Source organism: Catharus ustulatus, chromosome 2, assembly GCF_009819885.2.
Source record: "Catharus ustulatus isolate bCatUst1 chromosome 2, bCatUst1.pri.v2, whole genome shotgun sequence".
NCBI classification, from domain to species: domain Eukaryota; kingdom Metazoa; phylum Chordata; class Aves; order Passeriformes; family Turdidae; genus Catharus; species Catharus ustulatus.
Window position 1 is genome coordinate 103,570,371 of NC_046222.1, and position 21,526 is coordinate 103,591,896.

A 21,526-nucleotide genomic window follows, 5' to 3' on the forward strand; every position below is an offset into this window, starting at 1 on the left:
GCAGCTGTTCCTGCTCAGTTGGCTAAATCTTAAGTTACAGTACTGTAGGAATCTTCACATAACACTTAAGACACTCTTCATCATAGCCAGCTTGGCCAACTAGCATCTTAGTTACCACAGTTTTTACATTAACCAATGGAAATCCCTTCCTCGGGAAGTGAAAAAAATAACTAGAATTGTTTTCAATATATTTGCTTGCTTTATATTATTGGAGAGCAAAATAATATGCTAATAGATTTGAGTCTTTTTCCTTAAAAAGAAAACATAAAGATGACACAACAAACGTAGCACAATAAAATAAACAACTTTTTAAAAATTATTGTTTCAAAGTAAAAGTACAAAGTAAAAATTTGTGTGAAACATGAGAAATTACTTGCAAATTAAAATTAGCTCCTCTAAGGGCAATAGAAAACAGAGAGGTTCTTTTGAAATTTAAACACCTAAAAGTTACTGAAAATTATAACCCAATAACAGACAACAAAAATAAAATATTAGATGAGTAACTCTGATGAACTCTATGAAATTTCTTATAAGAAGACGCAAACCATAACTTTGTATAATTATGCTACATATGGGGGTAAGCAAAGAGAAATTTGATCTTTGATTGCTCGTCACATGGTCTCTACCTTAAGTTGCAGAGTAAAACAAGAGCCAGAATCATCTCCCTTGGACTGAGATGCTCTAGGAATTCTCAGCTAAAAGGCTGAGCTCTTCCCAGTCTTTGCTATAATTAAGGGCTCATACCTCAATGTTTTGGAATCATACAAGAAAAAAGTCTCAGTTAAACAGACAAGAAAAGCCTGGAGGCTCTGCACACAATCACTTTAGTCAAACTGGATATCCATCCTTGTTGCTGATATTGCAAAATAAATTCTATCGCATTCAGCCAAACAAATTTGATTGCCTGGTGGGATGTCTCAAACTACAAACACCATGGAGGTACACTACTCTATAAAGACAGAAATTCTGATTGCTAGCACCCCTCAAGGGTGCCCAGCCTGCACGTCCCATAAGGTATACGCAGTTCACAAAGCCAGTCAGGCATCCTGAAGCATGCTTTGAACTGACATTCCCAGTGGGGTCCATCACACAATCAAATTCCTGTCTCCTGTGATGCAGAAGGGACAGTGAAGTTGTCAGAAAGATGTCAGTGTGAGGAGGCTTCTCCTGCCACAGTGATTAATTCAGCCCCTTCTGCCCACATTCACCAGACCCCAGGAAAGGCAGCTGTCAGGCTTCTTACTCTTGCTCTTGCACAGGAACATGTTTCTGAAATACTCTCCTGCAGCTCCACTGCCAGGCAGGGGTTCATGTATGTTCAGCCACTGTGGAGCTACAAGAGCACGTTCCCAGAAATGTGCAGGAGTTCTGTTCCTGAGGTGAGAACAGCACAGCACCGTGCTCACTCTGCAGCCACAACAGCTCAGCTTCTGCAGTCTAGCACATACACCTGGTACAGTAACAGTGAGCAATAATTCAGATCTGGCACATTTTTGCTACTTGGTATTTTCCTTGTAACAAAGACCAGAGGTTGTTTCCTGGGATGGAGAATGCAAGTTCAAGACCTGCACCTCAGTTGAGAGACCACAGGTCACTGTGACTTGATCAGTTTTGGACATGCTCCCTTGGGCTTGCACAGGCAAGGTTTCCTATCAGGGTCTGCTGCAGGGGGCTTTTTCTGAGCAAGACTACAACATAGTGACAGCTCCCTCTAGCACCACACTGAAGCTAAGAAATTCACTTCTGAGTGTTCAGTCTCACAAGCTTGATAGTATTGCAAGATAGCATTTTCCTACACAATCTGAATTGAGAATGAACACAAATTGTCACAGAATCCAAATCTCTTCATCTATTTTGTGGATGGTTCTACTTACTCTCTCTTCCCTTTTTTTTTTTCTTAGCTATAATGATATTTTGCAGATCTTTTCAAAATCAGTCTTTTACTTTTCTTGTCAGCAGGGATGAGGGTGAAGCAGTAAGATAAACGATTGGAACTCTGCCATCCAGGTGGACTGTCAGCATGGTAAAAACCAGATTGAAACTGGGAAGGAACTAAGTGAAAATTTATGCTCTGTTGGCTGCTTCTCATTAAGAAACATTTGCTCATGAATCTTACATTTTCAGCCTGGATTGCACTGAGTGATAAGAGCATGACATCATAGACTTTTCTGAATTGGGAGGGTCACACCTGAGAAAAACAACTTTACAAAGAATAAAGGCCTTAGTCTCTTTTTTCCACTCTTTTTTTCTTCTTCTACCTTTTTTTTTTTTTTTTTAAGATAAATAGCTCTTTCAACAGTTGGATTTTTTTAACTTTCGACAAAACTCAAGCCATGCTTGCACCATGGACACAGTGCAATGAATCCCACTAAACTCAGAAGTCTCTAGTGTGCTTCTCTGAATGGATTCTGGTCTCTAATTCTACATTTTTCAAAAGACTTGTGACATTCTGGGACTGGATCCATATTGCTAACGAAGAACTGACCTGTGCCACAGTTTGCCAGTTCGTAGCATCATCCTCACTTGGATGGATTCCTTGATTCCACCTCCTCTGAACAACATAGATCACAGGCTCAATGGAAATATTGAATTTTGAAGACCACTTCACCTCCAGGTCTCCAGACTGATGTTCTATGAATTTTAATTCTTTCCGGGGTTTCAGTGGAACACCTGTAGTAGGAACACACAGATAAAAACATATGAGTAATTCACAAGATATGATTAAGACATTTGTAGATGAAGCTGTATAAAAAATAATTAAAAAACAAAAAGATTGCTTGTCAGAGAAAAGGCCAAAGAGGCAGGAAGCATGGAAGTTTCAGAAGGGCTCCTAGCTAACTCATCTCTGCTAACATTAAAATTTGTTTTTAAAAAATCTTCAAAATTATTTCTTTATTTCATTAAAAAGCTGCAAGACATGAAAGTTGTAAGCTAAAACTGACTTTACAGAAAACATTTGCCCAATACAACTGGGAGAAAGATCCCTTTGATCCCAAGCAGAATCAGCTATACCTGTTGTTCAGTTTTTCACCCAATTTATCTTTAAATGCATCTAATAACAAAATTTCCATTGCATCACATGTAGTATGTTTCACTACTTCTTTATCCCTTCCAGAAGAAATCTTTCTGACTGCCTCATTTAGTCTCCTCAGCTGCATCATAAACTCAATACTAGTCCAAGATGTTCGTGGATTATGGGGAACAGATTCTTTCTTTTATCTGTGGAGAAGCTCTTCATGTAGCACAAGACTGTTATCATGTTTCTGAATGTTTTCTGCTTCAGTCTGATAACCACAGTGCACTCTATTTCCCTTTAAAATCGGTGTTCCCATATCTCTGCTCACTCTTGCAGTTGCCTCTGGAAACTCTCCAGTTGCCCAACTGCCCTTCTCCAGAGCCAAGCCTAAAACTGGGCACAGATTGTGTCTAAGCTCTTAGCAGTGCAGACCAGTGAAGTGTGATTATTTCATATACCTTACATTAGTCTGATGTACTTAAGAAAGCTGTTTGCTTCTCCGTGGCTGCATGAGCTTATTGACTCACATGCTGCACCTGCACTGCACAATGTGTCACTCTCCTCTCTTCCCTAAAGAGCTAGGAAAGGTAACTCCAAGATAACTTGGAATAGATATGTTCTATCTAATGTGTACTATCAAATTGTTGCATTTCAGAGAAAAAAATATATTTCTAAAATATTACTATAATTTCTCATTACACAGTGACACTAAAGGACAGCTATTTCTGTTGTTGTACTGCCTGTAATATTCAATGTTTTGAAAACATTTGCAGTAGCTTGAAGGAAAAAACAACTCTTCAAATTTGGCAATTTTTGATTAAATCAACAAATCAAGTGTTAGATGCATTTCTCTAGACAGACATTAGGAATACTTATATTTGAGTGTGCAGCATTTTGTCACTTGAGAACACGCCACAAATAAGATCTCTGTGGTGAACAAACCACTTTTGTATTTTAAGAGGCGTTCTTACAAATCTGAGTACATAAGTAGCTACAAGTAAATGAAAATAATCTTGTAGATCTTCAAGAAACCTAAAATCCACCTGGAAAAAAATGTGGTACCTAAATTTTGTTATCACAGAAGTTTAGACCCTGGATATCCTTCAGTAGCCTAAAGTCTTAGTCTAACATAGCAAACATGACTTTGGATTACCCCATTTGCAAATGCTTCTTTAGATATGATACACAACAATCCTGCAATTTAAGAAAACTTCCATCTGCTTTGCATTAGGGGCAGTTGGATTCACTTGATTGCAAGAATCTCAGCCTCTCCGGTGTTATGGAATCGCGTGCAGATGGAGCGCGGCAGCGCAAACAATGAGAGCACAGCACAAGTGCTCTTTAAAATACTTTTGTAGAACCAGCACCATCAGTTTAATATCCAGATGTGAAGATCCAATTACTCTTCAATGTGCCTTTGATTGTGTAAATGGACAGCCCTTTTTTTTTGTGCTGGAACAAATTAGTCCTCAGTCTGCAGTGCTACAAAGTCTGCATTAGTCCAAAGTCTGCAGTGCTTAACCAAAGAATTCAAATCATTGATCATAGTATGTGTGCAATAGCAGAGTCCAGGAAATATGTTTCTAAAGGTGTCTTTCAAAGAGCACATGCATCTCTGTGCCATGAAAAGTAAGTGCATATTGGCGAGTCATGAAAACCTGTACCTTAAACATTGGTTCCCCCAGAATTCAAAATGTTTCCATAAAGGGCTTTGTAAAGGGTACATCCATAGCATCGATACAATTGTAAACACGGTTCTGCAAGGACTCAGAAATGGACACTTTTAAAACTGTACACTATGTTTATAATGCAAAACTATTTTCCTTTAAGCATGAAAAGAGTCATTAAACTGTGGGTGACCACCTGACCCCAGTTATCCTACTATAATCTTGCCATACCATCAGACACTTTGAATGTTCTGATCTTCCCTTCACAATTTACCTTTTATTACACAGATCTGCAGAGACACTTTCTTAAGTCCTTCACTAGTTGAGACAGTGTAAAGAAGAGGGATGAGGCAAATGATAGAAGAGTAAGAGAAACATTTCATACCTCTACTAAAGGACATAAATTTGTCAAGACTACATAACCAATTAGTAATACTTCCAACAGAGATGAAAAAATACTTGTTACATTAATTCAAAAACATTTGCAATATAGGTCTTTAGTGGCAGTGTACTTACATTAGTATTTTTTTAGAATTGGACTTTAGCACTCAGTACTAGAAGGCAAATTCAGTTTGTTAATCCAGAAAATCAGATGGAAATTTTATATCTACTGTTGTAACTAATCTCCAGCACTTGATCAACAGTAAAACTGTAGAAACTTCTGCAGACTCTTAGATTCAATCTGAGTTCATTTTCAAGCTGTGAGTGCTGTCAAAAGGATAAAAATAAGTACTGAACTTATTCACTAGATCTTAGTCATGCTTGCAGAGTTTGCTCTTCCTTAGTGACAGGAAGGTCATTTACCCCTGGAGGAAATGAATAGCAAGCCTGCTCCACTTCTATTTGTCTTTTGTTGCAGAAAGACAGGTTGAAGAGGCTAATTAGCTGAATTCATCAGCTGAGAAGGCAGTAGGGTATTCAGCTTGCCCTTCCTCTGCAAGACATATATGCTCTTACAAGCCAGCACCTCCTGCAGATCGGTGATAAGATGTTAGGGAAGGTTAGTTCTGCTCCCATTTAATCAGGCCAAACAGAGACCTTCCAGTGTGTGGTTACAGAATGTATCATATCCTGTCACATGCTGTGTCAGATCCAGCAGCATTGAATCTTGTGTTATTTGCTTGCTTGTTTTTACCTTTTCCAGTTATTATATTTACTGGAATGCTTTGCAGCTGTGGCATGGAGCTTGATCGTGTAAATCATTACATACACATCACGAATGCCGGCTTCACCACTCTAGTCATTTATCTCAATAAGAGAAAAGAAATAAATAAGTGATCCATTTTAATAACTTCCATTTTGAAAGGTACTATGTAGTGGCATGTACTAATTCCTTACACTTTTAAAGGAGGTGCTCTAAAGTATCCTGCAAACAAGAGAGTTTCCCTTCTGCACTTCACACTGAAAAAGATTTATTAACATTTTAGTTAAAATAATGAACTTAAAAATAAATTCACCATCTTCTTTACCTAATTTATCACATTTCCAACCACAGATGGAAATAAGCATGGATTCAGACCTAAGCTCAGAGCTTAAATCAGAGTTCTGCTGATTAGGCTCCCAACAGAGAGCCCATGATATGTGATTAATAAGTGAATAATATTTTTTTTTTTTTTAATTTTTTAATTGATTCTTATACAAAAACACCAACCTTGTGGAAAAAGAATATTCTTCTCACAAATGCTTATTTTTCTGCATTAGGAGAACATTTTTCAAACATTCCCATGTATAAAGACTTTTAAAATTACAGTTAATTAAAATCTGGAATTTGGCTAGGCAAAAAGAATCTTAGCTTATAGGTTCTCTTCAAAAGATGTCAAAGGAAAGGTTTATTCACAGAATCTCAGGACTCAAATAAATTAAAGATTTGTGAATAAGATTGCCTTAGATTTAAATAATGAATTTATATATGTATCTATGTGCAGATATTATAATCTTTCACTATGCTATTCTGTCTTGATCTGTTCTTTTACCAGATTATTTCACAGCTCCTACTTGGTAATCCCATCTGCTTGGTTTGTAGACATAAATGTTATTTCTGATTAATAGGACCTGAACTGTTTATCGTTAAATATTTTCCTGCTGCAGTCTCTCTCATCCGCATCAAATTAAGTGAGATTTCACCTAAACTGACAAAGTTTGTTCTGCTTAAGATGACTAGTAATAGCCACACATTTACATTCCACAGATTTCCACTCATGGGCTTCACAAGGGGGAAAAAAATCAGAAATTTAAGCAATATTTCTCTCTGATTTTCCACCGTTTCACTGCGCAGCCACATCTCTACAGGTACCTCTCATTTTTCTTCCTATCCATACAAATTCCCAGCAAATGGAAGTCCTGGTTTACTAGGAGACCTCACAGTGGCCTAAAGTTATTAGCCCAGTATGAGTACAGATTAATAACCTCTACCTTTGTACAGATTTTTTGGAATTTGGCACGTGTGACCACATCCATTGGAACAGCATTTCTTCACTCCAGAACATTCAATATCAGCTTCACAGCTTTCAACACAGGCAGCTGCAAAACCACTGGCCTTCTCAGGTGCTGGGCAGTCCCCTTGCTTCACAGACAGGATGTACTTAAGGAATTCACAGCTAGTTAGGCATTCATAATTCTTCTTGGGGAAAAGAGGCTAAAAGGAAAACAGAAGACGTGTGTGCTTTCAACAGGAACAATGAAAAAAACCCCCAAAAACCCAACCAAACCCCATCAAAGAAAAAAATGTTATAAATTTTCCAAGACCTCCTAAAGGATTATTCAGATTTTCATCTTTTGCAAGACTATTCCTGAATATTTACATATTTAAGCCACTTCAAAAAAAGCATTCCAAGTAGAGAATGATGAATTCCCTCAAGTAAGACCGCCATATATAATGGAACAATGTTGTTTATATCTGCCAGCTTTCCCTTGTTTTCCTCACATTGACTGGCTATAAAGTTGCTCAATGACAGATTAGAAACATTCCCAAAACAAAGGGGAAGCAATGGTCAGACAGTCTGGTTTTTTTGGACTATCCCACATTCTTTCCTCTGTACTTTACAACACTTTCCCCACAATATCTGATGTAATGCCACTCTAGATAAATAAGGGAAATCTTGTTTCATTATACTGTTTGAACTAAGTTGGCTAAGAGAAAATTTTTTGCATATTTATGTTCTTGCCAGCATATTAGTAATTGTATAATTCTTCATGGAATTAGAACTGCATTTATGATAAAATGGTCAGCAGAAAATACAAATTAAAATAAGCTTGAAATATATTGATTAAAGATCAAAGTAAATGCCACTTACTTGAGAAACCTAGTCCTAGATATTTAAGATGCTTCAATGCACAGACATTTTACAGCATATGTAATACTCAGAGGTTTGCAAGGTCCACTTAAAACAGTGTTTAAAATAGCTTCTACAACCCTGGGAGAATACTGTGTGTGACATGGAAATGGCTGTAGCATGTAACTGGCATTGTCTGTAGCTGGCCCTTCCATACGAGAGCAACCAAAAACCTTCCACACTGATTGATCTGATTTTACGGGTTCCTAAGCCTCCACAGGAGTTATAACCCACTCTCTATATCCAACTAGCCACGTAACTTCTGAAAATTCTTCCATATTCAAATGTTTTACTTTCTTGCTTTTACTCTTCTCAGAAGTCTGGCAAAATGAAGACTTAGCTATCACAGAGGCCCAGGTGTTTCTCAGATTATTTATTCTCTTAAATCACTGTGGCCCAAGAATGTACCCCTACATTTCTCATCTTTTCATACAGGATTTTGAACCAAGCTTTCAGGCATGGATTGGGGTGTTACAGGCTTTAACCAGCCTAAATGCTGTAAAAATGAGCAAGTCTCTGTGTCTCCTACTGACCCCAGTGATTCTTGGACGTGCATTCCTGCTGTTCCCCCAGCTGGAATGCACCTGATGCCATGGTTAACCAGTTAAAAAGCTAAATGAGCAGGAAAATAAATGTATAGGAAAAAAACAAAAACAAAATAAAACAATAAATTGTCCCTCACACATAAGGTTCCCTTTAACTCAGTAGTACACTCCACTGGTAGATAAGAAGTAACACATGAAGCAGGGACTTTGAGAAACACAAAGCTAAATTGTTGCTTCCAGGTTTTTTACAAAATGCAAAAAGATTGAAAACACTCTCACAGGAAAACAGCCTCCTTTAACTCAATCAACGTCTATGGAGTATACATGAGTCTGAGAGAAAGGAAAGTGGTCCTGGGCTTTTGTGTTTGAAGCTAATTTCAAATCCTAAAACATCACAAATTTGCAGCTACTTAATTAAAAATGTTATAGCTCCCTGAGGCATAATACGTCCTCAAGGCTTCTCCTCCTCACCCTATTTCACAGCTCATTTTTCAGTTAGCTGCTAAATGTGCTGCTCCTCATTATGAGCCTTTGAAGTTCTAAATTTAGCTTTAACCACAAAACACTAATCAAAGAAGGATGCTCACTGTTTTTAACTACAATAGAACAGTGTTCTACAAATGTTTTCCTTTTAAACCAATTTTATACATATTTTCACCCATCTCTAGAAACATACATCTGAGTGAAGAGTGATATACAAGAACAAAACAAATTAGATCCACTGAAATTGTTTTTTTACAGTACTCTAGAATTTTGTATATAAAAAAGTAGCAAATAATCTGAGTTTAAAAACTCTTACAAGGCTTGGTTTTCATGAGAAACTTTTATTTTGTCTTCTGCTGTAACTACATATATCACTAATTCAGTAATTGCTGCATCTAAAATTTTCTTAGTTGAAAGTACAGCTTTTCCTAATCACCCTCATGATGCTTAAAATAACAAACACAGGACATTCTCTCATACCAGAAAAAAAGTGTCCACAGTAAAGACAGAAGAGTTAAATCAATGTACCAGTAAGATCAATATAACAAGTGAGGTCACTTCTGTTTTTTTATACTAAAATAATAAAATCATCCTAATAACTCACTTTTATAGACTTGAATACACTTTAACCTTTTTTTTTTTATAATAAGGCAACTTTCTATTGAGCTGATACTTCCATTTTGAACTAAAACCACCTGTGAACTGAAACAGATCACTTCTACCAACTCAGAGCCATGTTTCAAGTCCAATAAAAAATCTCCTCCTCCGCTCTAGTTTGACTGATTCAGGTTTGCTTCTTCACAGATTATTCTGGTAGATGGTTCAAATATGGTTTTCAAAATATTTTTTCTTGAATAATTACATATTTTGATATTAGTCTTCTGAACTTCAATCCAGTTACTCCTAGGAAATTAGTTTTATAAATCAGACTGACTTTCACATACAGAAAAGTCATCAGTCCTAGCTATCCAGCATCAGGATTTTTCACACAGCAACATTTTATCTTTTAAACAAAGACTGTCTTTCTTACACGTGGCCAGAAAAGATAGAAGGGCAAGCGGTAGAAATAATATCTTAGAGGAGAGATGTAACAGCATCTTCTGAGAGATGCTATGTAAGTGTCACTGGATCAAGTCTTTAAAGTACAAGTCGAGATAAATAATTTAGTCAGAAAAAAATCTTTTTAAGCTCAATATTAATATAGCTATATTGTTAAATGTGTATCCTTTCAAATGAAGGCAAATGCTACAAAAAGGGTTTTCAGCTGTCTCCTTGAAGCTAATAATTTAAATTAAAGAGACTGCTAGAACAAAGTGAGAAAGCGTGCCCTTGGGCTGACCTACCTCACAGAAGCTTTGGCAATGGTTTTTCTTCAGGTCCCAGGACTCTTTGCAGGGCTCCAGGCACTAGGAAGAATCAGGAGGCAGAGAAGTGTCAGAAAGAGAATGAAAAAAACAACCACAAGATAACCTTATTTTGTCTCCAGTTTTCCGGCCCACAGGAAGTTAATAATCCACTTCTCCTGGGGATAAAATTGTGTCATTGAGTCATGGTGTCAGAACAAGGTCATGAGAAGTCATGGTTAGATTACATTAAATATTTTCAGTATTTCTTACAGTACAATGCAGTCGAGTCACTTGTTTATTACACCATCCTACTTTCTGACTTACTGGGTGTAGGTCTTAAAACCATTTAACACCATGCTCCTGGATCACAGAGACAATGTCTACTCTAAGCACTACTCTAAACTCTAAACTACAGAAAGTGAAATCTCCTCACTGACCAACCTAGAGATTAGACAGGCGCACTGCCTTCACAAGAGAGAAACTATTTCATCAAGCTATGGAGTAAACTCAGCAGAGGTTAAAACACTATTTCCCTATAAATAGTCACTGGTCTGATAGCAAAATCACTTTATTTCAAGTATCATATTATCATTACTTCACCATCAACCTCTGCTGCAATGCTTATACAAAGAGCTGAGATACAGAGCTAAGCTTCACACAGCATAAAGAAAAATCACACCGTTAAGAGCATTTACAACAGTTGAAATATAAATTCAGATTCACATCCAGAAACCTTTTCTCTTCCTTTGTTAGACATAAAATGTAGGAAAATACTGGCATTGCTGGGAGTTAATAATACCTACTCCTCCTGGTAACAGTGGAAAGATACTTAATGCACCAAAAAGAAAGGTCTTTGACACACAATGCAATATTTATGTAATTTTCTCTTATGCACAGTACTAGATTGTATCAACATACATTTATGCTGTTTAAAATCAAACACGAATTCATATAGGCTGCACCTCAGTAGTACACCTGTATCATCAATGTAGTAAAAAACAATAGTGTTTAAAAAATCAAGTATTTTTTGTACTAGCATCAAAGCCTAAAAATGTAATGAAACCATTATTCCCAGAGGCTACATATTTCAGGAAAATACCATTTTAAAGCATTTTCTTTATATATATATTTTGGTATTTTAGACTCAGTTTCTAGATCTTCAAAATTCACAATGTGTTATATATAGATTAATTAGAAGGATACATTATAAAATGTCACTGAAGTCAGTAAATGCAATTAATTTCACAGCATTGTTCCTGCTGTGGTACAGATACTCCACATTTGAGCCCAATTCCATTGTCATATTTTACAGCTCTCCTGTTCCATGAATTTAGTCCAAAAATTACTGAGTATAAGTGGTTTAAAGACAAAATGAGGGACATTTTGACTATTTTGTGACTTTGTCAGTGATTCCCAAGACTGCCAGGTTTGTCCAAGGTGTTGGTACCAGTCTTTATCTCCAATGCAGGTAGGGCTCCAGCAGCTGATGTCTCATCTGGCTGTGACTCTGTTTCCAAAGTCATTCAGGACAGCCTAGGCTACTTTCACAAGTGCCCAGCACCCCCTGCCTCAGGGCAGGCAGAGACAATGGGCATCCTCAAAGGGAAGATGGACAAAATGAACCAGGGCTGGGCAGTACTCTGCAGTCCAGCTGCTCTTGGAACATGTCAAGGAAAAGAGATGATGGAGCCCTACCTAGCCTAGTCATAAGGGCTGCATGGGCTCTGACAGACTGATTAGGGGACACACATACCTAAACACTCACAGAAACACAAAACACCTCTCTGGTCCTGCTGTATGAGCAGTCCTCAAAGCACTGAGGGCAGCTGCAGAAGCCAAGTGCCTGCCTTTAGTGGATCTGTACCATTGTACCATGTTGGCTGAAGAGTAAAAATGTTGCCAATAGAAGATCTGGAACAGTTTTGCTAAAGAGATATTTATTAACCTTGCAATAGCAAAAATGAGAATGAGAACAAAGAGAGGTCTGTGCATTTATCCTCTTGGTTAACCTATTCTGAAGTTTCCCTAAAGTTGGAAGCTAGAAACATTGAAAGCTTGGATCCAGGTCTCACCTTTGAGTCAGTCCTTGACTTAAAATGTAAATGAGCTGAGATCCTGAGATTCCTCCCACTGCCTGGGGATTTGATTCAGGATAAGGAGGAATCTGGGCAGAGCAGCAGCTGGCAGCTGGTTTGGGCTCCACTCTATCTAATAAAAAATACCTGCAGGGTACACAGCAGGGCAGTGGCACAGGGAGCATCCCAGCAGCCCACTTGGCAGGTGCCACTGCTCCCTTGGAGCCATCACTCACCCTGTCCTGGCACCACTGGTGGGCTCTGCACTGCTGAGGCAAGGTGAGATGTGAAACACAGCACTGGACATCACAGGACAGTGGCACTCGTCAGAAGATGATGGGTGTCAACCACACCAGCCTTGATAACTCAAATCCTCCTGAAGAGCTTGTTTCATCAACCCCAGTGCTTAAACCTGCCAGTCGGAGGCTTTTTTCCTTCATCCAGACTGCTGCAGAGTTATTATTCAGTACTAAGCAATTCTATCAAAAGTCAAAACATTTGCTAATGGAAAGCACCCCAGTGTTTGTCATTCCTCAAAATTTGGGAGGTGGGAGGGTGTATGTACATATGCATACTCTCATAGATACAAATCTATGTATAATATAATTCTACAGACCTGCTGATATCTAGACTGCGTTAAATTAGAAACAAGAGCAAAATATGGTTTCATTCAAGGAAAAAGGGTTGCCATTGCTTAAAGATATTTCAGGTCGTATTTTTTATTTCATCTTTTTAAAAATGCGCATGTAAGGGCTATGTTAGAGAATTATTTATCTTTTCAAATTTTTAATCTATAAATAAAGCAACCAAGAGAGTAGCATATGATGCACATAATTTACATTAGTTAGTAAAGGGGGTTTTCAAAATAAGTCTCCTAATATTTTTGCTTAGGAAATAATGGTTATGATATGAATGGAATAGAATTACACCAACACAGCACTTTTCAAAATCTAGTGAATTGCAAAACATTATTTAAGTACTGAAATAAATATTTATTAAATTACTATATATTTTTTTAAATATTTAAATTAAATGTCTGCAAATGACATATTTTTCACTATTTAAACAGGAGAAAAAAATTCTCTCAGAGAAGAGATTATCCACAATATTTTTTTATTTCACCAGAGTGGAAACCAAGTCATATGCAAACTGTTGTAAAAACAATGCAATGTAAATGTTACAGCTGGAATAATTCTTATCATTATCATTCACAATTCCCATTGCTCCCAACAGCAAGGTCAGAAATCAATGGCTTATGTTTACAATATATATACAATATAAGTGCTTTGCTGTCCTACAGAACATAATTAAATAGAACTTAGATGATTGGGAGAAAAAAAAGAAACAAAACACTTTTCAGTGTACAACTTCCCAATAACCGGCCATGCATGAGAACAAGTACCTGAAAAATTCATTTGCTCACTATCAGAGAACAGGGTCAGGAATTTACCCAGAGTCAAAGAAGGATATAGTGTTCATCAGTCCAAGAGAGAATGATTTTGTGATGAGTCCATTTAATATAAGGTTGCACTCAATGTAACCACAAGAAAAGTGATTTTGAATCTGGCAATCTCGGCACAGTGGCAGTAAACACAATGTAAAACAGAAACAAGCAGCAAGAGAGAAATAACTATTTTGATATCTGGTTTTTTTACACATCTTTAGTGCTCTAAAGATGTTTTTAGAACATCTTCCTGTTTCAAAAAATCAGACTGTGAGATGTCTGAAGAACAGAAAATGCACAGCTGCACATTCACCTAGTTCAAACTAATGAATAGCATACTAGTTTGGTGAAAAATACTAGGACTCTGGCTGCACATTTGAGGAATGTACATAATTTTTTGTCAATTCATGTTACAAAGGCCTATTCATACATTTGTCTCTGCTGTGTTAATTCATGTCCTAAACATTTACATGGGTAATTTCACGAGTATAAGCCATACCCTTTTGACCAAAATTTTGGTCCGAACCCGTAAGTGCGGTTTATACTCCGGAGCAGCCGATACATGGATGAAGTTCAGAAATTTGCCAACCCGGAAGTGCGAGCCCGCAGCAGCCCCGAGCTGAGCCGGAGCCCACCCGGCCCCGAGCCGAGCCAGTAAACGCCGTGATCCCGTGATTCTGTTACTAGCTGGCAACTTTGTGAAAGTTGCATGCGGATCCTCACTGCAAACAAAAGTGCAGCTTATAATCCGGTGCGCCTTATACTCATGAAATTACTGTACTTACATTCCGCATATTAAAATGAAAGAAGTGTTTAGTTGTGAAACTGAAGTTAGACACACTTTACTAAAGAGCCCTGTTCTACATTTTTAAATCTCCAGTTTAAATGGGACTGTATGTGTGACTGCATGTCATAAAATTAAAAGCTCACACAAATAGGACGATATGCAGAATTTCAAGAGTAAAGATTCCTACAAAGGCAGGTAGGTGAATCTCATTTCTCCAGTGGATCATTCCCAATGCTCTCCCAAGCCCACACTGGACAGCTCAACTGATTCAAAGGCTTCACAAGAGCACTGCTCTGCATTGAGTGGCTCATGGTATCTCATGGTATTGCACTCAACTGGTGGGCACCTTTCCTCGTGACCACGTGCTACAGATGAGGCATTGCAGCACTTCAGGTATGAGCTATTTCAGGTGCTCATACACCCCATCAGGTCATGCACCCATTGAACATATCTATCTTGTTTGAAATAAACTACTAGAAGTAAAGCTGCCCTAAAAAATCAGCCAGTTACTCAGGTTGAAAAAAATTTATGAACCCAAATAGAAAGGTTCAACTGCAGAACCAGTAGGTGTCATATTAGCTTGTAGGTTGATATATGCTGCTCAAGAAGCCTCTGAGCATTTTGTGAGATCCATTTTACACCAAGTCAGTCTCTTGCTTCTTTCTCTTCCCTCTCCTCCCTATTAGCAGAGTGAATCATCAGAGCACCAGTCATCAGCTTTCTATAAGTCATTGTGACATTTTAGCTCTGTGCTGGTTTAAGCTGGGATAGAGTTAATTTTCTTCACAGTAGCTAGTACAGGATATGCTTTGTGCTGGATTTGTGCTGAAAGCACTGTTGATAACACAGGGATATTTTGCTACTGCTGAGCAGTGCTTACAAGTGCTTACACACAGCATCAAGACTTTTTCTGCTCCTCACCCCATCCCACCAGGGAGAGCTGGGGGTGCAGGAGTTGGGAGGGGACACTGCAGGGACAGTTGATCTCAAGTGACCCAAGGGATATCTATCCTATGACATACGGCGCACAATGATGGGGGAAGAAGGAAGGGCAGGGCATTCACAGTGCTGGCCTTTGTCCTCCCAAATCACTGGTACATGTGATGGAGCCCAGCTTTCCTGAAGATGGCTGAACACCTGCCTGCTCATGGGAAGCAGTGAATGAATTAATTGTTTTGTTTTGCTCAGATGCACAACTTTCACTTAATCTATAAAACTGTCTTTATCTCAAACCACAAGTTTTATCACTTCAACTCTTCTGAATCTCTACCCCCATCCCATCATGACTGAGAGGCTGTGTGGGGCTTAGTTGTCAGCTCAGCTTAAACCACAACCAACTCCTAAAATTCAGTTACACAGCATTGACTGCGAGAGGTCTATGTATGTTCAAAACTTTGAAAGCCTAATAGTTTTCAAAGTTTGAAAGTCTAACTGTGAAACATGATCTTTTGTGGCTACCTGGAGTTACTCCTCTGTCTATGTTCAAGAGGTTCTCATGAGAATTACATTAGTAAAATATTTCCCTTGTAACTGAATAAACAAAAGGGTTAAATGACAGAGAATGGTTCCCTGTCTGTGTTGCCTGTTTTCTCTCCCGTAGGTCAGTGAGCATCACCATTTGGTGAAAAGGAGTGATTTTGTATTCGAGGATCTAGTCTTAATTAAATTAGTTACAGTTGGGGTTATTCTGTGACATTATCATGTACACTGGGAACCCAGCTGATACTGTCTGAAAGTACTGCTAATTGTAGAGCTGGTTTTGAATGAAAGCCAGGTCTTAGGTTTTAAATAGTTAGGGGGGTTCAGATTTCTTGAAATGTGTTTTTTGTTGTTCAATATTGATGATATCCTGACATGGATTGTGATAGGATAGATGATAAGGTTTAGGGCTAATAATGACTGTTTTGGTTTTTTTCGAAGTCTGTTGCTCAGAGCAAGGAAACAACAAAGTGGCTGGCACAGAAATGAAGGGAATGGTGTCTCTGTTGGAGGTGCAGTTACAGCTACCTTAGCTATTCCGAATCCTCAACAACTGTAAGGTAAAACAATGAAGCACAAACCTCCAGGGTCCTACAGTAGCAATTAGGAACTGATAGGGACAAGGAACAGCAGCCACACGGCCACCATCACATTATATAGTAACATACTACACAAGAGTGCACCTGCAGGTTGGGATTAATCTGAGATTAACACCCTAAGAGACTTTACTGGTTAATTCACATGGGATCTCATGAAAAGCAACTTGGCATTAAAAGTGCCAAGGGTTAGGTTGTAGGAAGACAGAATTTTGTCTTGAGTTCTAACATGGAAACATAAGAGGGAAACATAACCTATAACAGCACTGACCTTAGTCAAGAGGAATGAGAATTGTATTTCCTGGCAGATTTTGGTAGATCCCTTATGAAAAGAATAACAAAACTGTATAACAGAGACAAAAAATCTAAGGAGAATTACGTATACAATCTGCAGGTGAAATATAGAACTTACTTTAGATAAGAAATACTTTTTAGAATTCTAAACCAGCATTACAAAGTTTAGTTTCTGGTTTCACATGCAAGAAGTGTGCTCTCAATAAACAGGAAAGTGTTTCTGGAGGTGGGACTGTCAGTGTCTTACAGCAGTCCACTACAACCTTCACTTCCTAAGCCACATAGAACATACCTACAGTATTTTCCAACTACAAAATTCAGAAGGACAGAGGAAAAAAATGTTCAAAATAATATCCATGTAAGTAAGAGGAGTACAATGCACTGGTATATTTCTTTGAAGCTCTATTTTGCTACTTTAGCAGAGATGTAGTCAAAAGAATACAGCTCTGCTCACTTGGCCTCGTACAAGGCTTAGAAACACAGCTAGTGAAGCAAACTACAGCAGTTTCAGTGCAACTATCTCCTTTCTGTTACCAGCACTTTGGAGAGTGGTCTGGTCATTCACATGGTTGTTTCAGAGCAGAATGGAACATTTCTGAGAAACTCAATTGGGTGCAAAGTTGAGCAGCATGGTTTAAACTGCTATAGCAAATAGCTGCATTTGTATTTATTTTCCTTGGGTGTGGAGGGACTGAAAACACACACATGGATGGGCATTACCACTCTCCAGAGTTATGCAAACTTATTAGTATCAAATTAGGACTTAGAGTAAAGGAAGTGTTCAGAAGAGCCAATTGTTAGTTATCAAACAAAAACATGAGCTTGAAACATTTATTTTTCTTAATTGCCCAGCTCATTTCAGAACACAACATCAGGGTGCCAGTCCCACAATATTAACTGTTAGTAATTTGAGTTACTGAATACCTTCAATACCCAAAGCAAATAAAGGAAGCCTTATGACCTACAGGATCTGACTAGGAACAGCACCAGTATTTCCTGGAACAGAGATAGGGAAAGGGCTAGTCACAGTCTATCAGTTAAGTCTGTCAGACCTTTAAATATACAAGGTAGCGTTACAGGCTTTGTTCCGAAAATCATGGCACCAGAAAGACCAAGTCCACTGCCAAGAACTTCAGGTCAAATATTCTGGAAGTCCATGTAGCCTTCGTTGCTAATTCCCAAAATTAAACAGAAAGTAAAAGCTGCCAGAAAAGCTATACATGTACTAAAGGCAAGAATCACTGAAAGTGTTAAAAAATAAACTGTTTTGACATAAAATATTTGGGAAGTTACTACTAAAAAAAAAATAAATTAAAAAAAACGGGAAGTCATATCATCACACTTCAGCTGAAATGCAGCAGTTTCAACCATAATCCTTTTAGAATGAAAACAACTTTCAACTCTGACAGCTTGGTATCTATCTGTATGGTTCAGTTGTCCAGCATGTCAAATTTTGCCAGTAGAAGGGTTTGTTTAAAAGGACAGAATAATTGTAAGACTCTTTTCAAGTTTCTCTTCTTTGTTACCAAGTCAAAATCATGGCCATCGATGTCAACAGAAAACTGGCTCCCAAACATTAGTTCATTCCAGACCAGTTCTTGTCAAAATTTGTTTACAGGATTTTGTACCAGCATATGAAACTGGGACACATACTTTCTTCTCTTTTTCTGCCTCATAGCCTAAAGTTTAACAGTCACTAAAGAACAATTTGAGTTCTTATTCTGCTTGATTTTGAAACATGGAATTGAACCCAAATCTCCTACATTCAAGATGAATCTCCTAAACACAGAGAATTTGATGGAGCCTTATCTCTCCCATTGAAATTCTTTCCTCTTGTATAAGCAATGAGTGCTTCTGTAGAAGAGACCCTTAAATGTCAACCTTTCACCACGAAGGGGTATGCCCTAGCATCACACACTGGAGTTCTTTTGAAATTCTTATAATAGGTACAAATACAAAAAATATACTTTCTCAGTGCCAAAGCTGTTCCACCACCACTTCTTTGCTACAGAGATAATATTCTTTACACTCTCTTCTTTTTTTCACATCTTTCCTTCATCTACCAACCTACTTTGGACTTAAAACTGTTGTTCTAATTATCCCTATTCAAACTATTGCCTCAAAGATAATTTCCCTATCCTTCTGTTACTTTGCTTCTATGTGCTGCTACAAGAGCCAATTAATTTGGGTTTTTTTTCAAACCTCTTCCTAGCCCATATCTAAATCTTCACATTCTGAGTTTTCACCTGTCAACATATAAGGCATAGCATTGGCAAAATGCTATGGAGCAGCAAGTAAAGCCTGGAGCACAAGTGCACACAAAAAATATATACTGCAGCAAAGTGCATAAATCATTTTAAATCCAACTAGGAGTGATACACTTTAAAAACATTAAGAAGCTCTCTGTACTAAACTCCTCCTGATAGTGGTAATAGCTTTAATTGCTTAGTGCCTTCCTGCTTCTCTCTGTGCTACTGCTTACATACAGACTTCTTTGGCAGTGTAGCTACTGTATTAATGAACAATGAAATGAGCTCCCTGAATTAAACAGTATTAGCAGTTTTGCTTTTCTGCCCTAACTTTCTTGAGGCTGCAGTCCTGCAGTGCAGCTCACCAATAAACTGATTTGTCCCGTTTGCATCTGTTCCACAACCAATCTGTCATAAATCAGACAACCTTTTCCTTCCTGCTTTTAAAGCTTCTCCAAGATGGCATCTGGAACTTAGACAGTAAGTTCCAACAAAAGTAAAGCAACACAGTAAGAAAATTTCCACCTGTATGTCCCTACTGTTACTAGGCCACTGCTCCCTGCCACCACTTCCATGCAGACAGAATAAAAATAACAGTAATATTTACTGCTAACAACACAAGGCTGCAAAACTGTAACAGCTTTTCCCTTCCAGATATTAGAATTGTGGATGGACTTTCACCTGTTGTTTCCAGCTGTAGTGATAGTGCTCAGCTCATGGATAACTTTACAGGTGAACTTGATGACCTTAAAGGTCTATTCCAACATTAACGATTCTCTGATTCTATAAAAGAGAAGCCCATCTTATATACTAAAATAACGTCTCTCTCATAAGCTGCCTTTTCATTTCCTAATAGTTGACCATTTGCTTCAGTGATTACATAATACTTTTAAAGTAAAAGTGAGTATAAATATTTTGACATTTTTTATATGTAAAGAATTTCCATTGAGAAAACATCATTCTTTTAATTTTAAACAGGCAAGGGAAAGCCTCTTCAAGCTGGCACTTTCCCCTTCCAATCTGTTACAAGGCAGCTTCAGAAAACCACACACAGTCTTGTTATAAACACCATCTTGCTGTGCAACTCAAAGTGTCTGTCAGAGCAGCACTGTTCCCTCCAAGCAAAGTCAAATTTTTTGTTGCCGTTTTATAAATGAGTTAAACTAGTGAACTCCTCTGATAACAGATGACTCGCCTTACACATCACCCTGCAAATTCACACATACATTTCTGAATGAGAGAGCCGCAACTAAATGTTCTTTTTGCTTGTATCCACCACAGTTCTATGGTTTTATAGACCACCGAACAATCAGAGACCACAAAAAAAAAAGGGGGGGAGGCCCTCTTTGTCTAAATCGTTACTTTGTTTCTCTCCCCTGGCTTTCCATTTCCCTCCCAGCACTACCATCACCATCAGAAACGACATATTCCGCATTACTAAACAGCGAGAGCCATAGGGCTTTTCACTTCTAATTTCACGCCACAATAAAATGCAGTGGTTGTTTCACTGGGGGACCTGAAAAGCCTTCCTTTGTGAGGCTGCTCTGACGGTCAGGTTAAGCATCACACGCTGGCAGCGGGCATCTGTGCATGCCTCTTCACGCAATTATGGCAAAACGGGGAGGAAAAGCAGCAGAAAAATCAAAAAGGAGGTTGTCTTGGAAAAAAAAATATATTAATCCCCTACTCAAAGCGTGTGATTCACATTCTTTGCCTGGCCTAAATAGTTTTAAATATATCTTGTCTACCTCATTGATAGACCAATCATTCTAATAATAGTAACTCTAGAAAGTTTTTATTGTACTTAGAAGTTATGCTTGTTGCTTTAATGGCAAATCTATTTACCTAAAGTAGACTGATGATACAAATATCTGAGAGGAAGGAAAAAGATCTAAGGAGAAAAAAATTGGATATTTTTATATTTCAAAGTAAACCAGCAAAGATGATCAGCAATAACAAACAAATATGGTGCTCCTACAAGTACTTTTAGAATTGCATTCTATTTATGCAATTGAAATATCGCTTAATTCTATAAGCAAGTACAACAGGAAGAAAAAGGCAAAAAGATAGAGGAAATTCTGACAAGTTTTCTACATTTATCTTGGCTTTTTCAGATACATTCCCACTACACACTGAATGTTTTCTGTCCCATGTTTAGAAACCCTATTGTATTCATTGAATCTTTTGTGGAGAGACAATGTGATTCCTTTCAC

General features: G+C 37.9%; 1 protein-coding gene across 1 annotated transcript in view; it reads right to left on the minus strand.

Annotated features, from left to right (window-relative positions):
- The window catches only part of ANOS1 (anosmin 1), a 134,035-nt gene that overhangs the window by 51,294 nt on the left and 61,215 nt on the right, over window positions 1-21,526 (minus strand). The window contains exons 3-5 of the mRNA XM_033052325.1: window positions 10,387-10,449; window positions 7,096-7,318; window positions 2,486-2,670 (exon numbers count right to left, since the gene is read on the minus strand). Coding sequence (XP_032908216.1) covers window positions 2,486-2,670; window positions 7,096-7,318; window positions 10,387-10,449 — 471 coding nt within the window. The remainder of the gene's footprint in view (window positions 1-2,485; window positions 2,671-7,095; window positions 7,319-10,386; window positions 10,450-21,526) is intronic.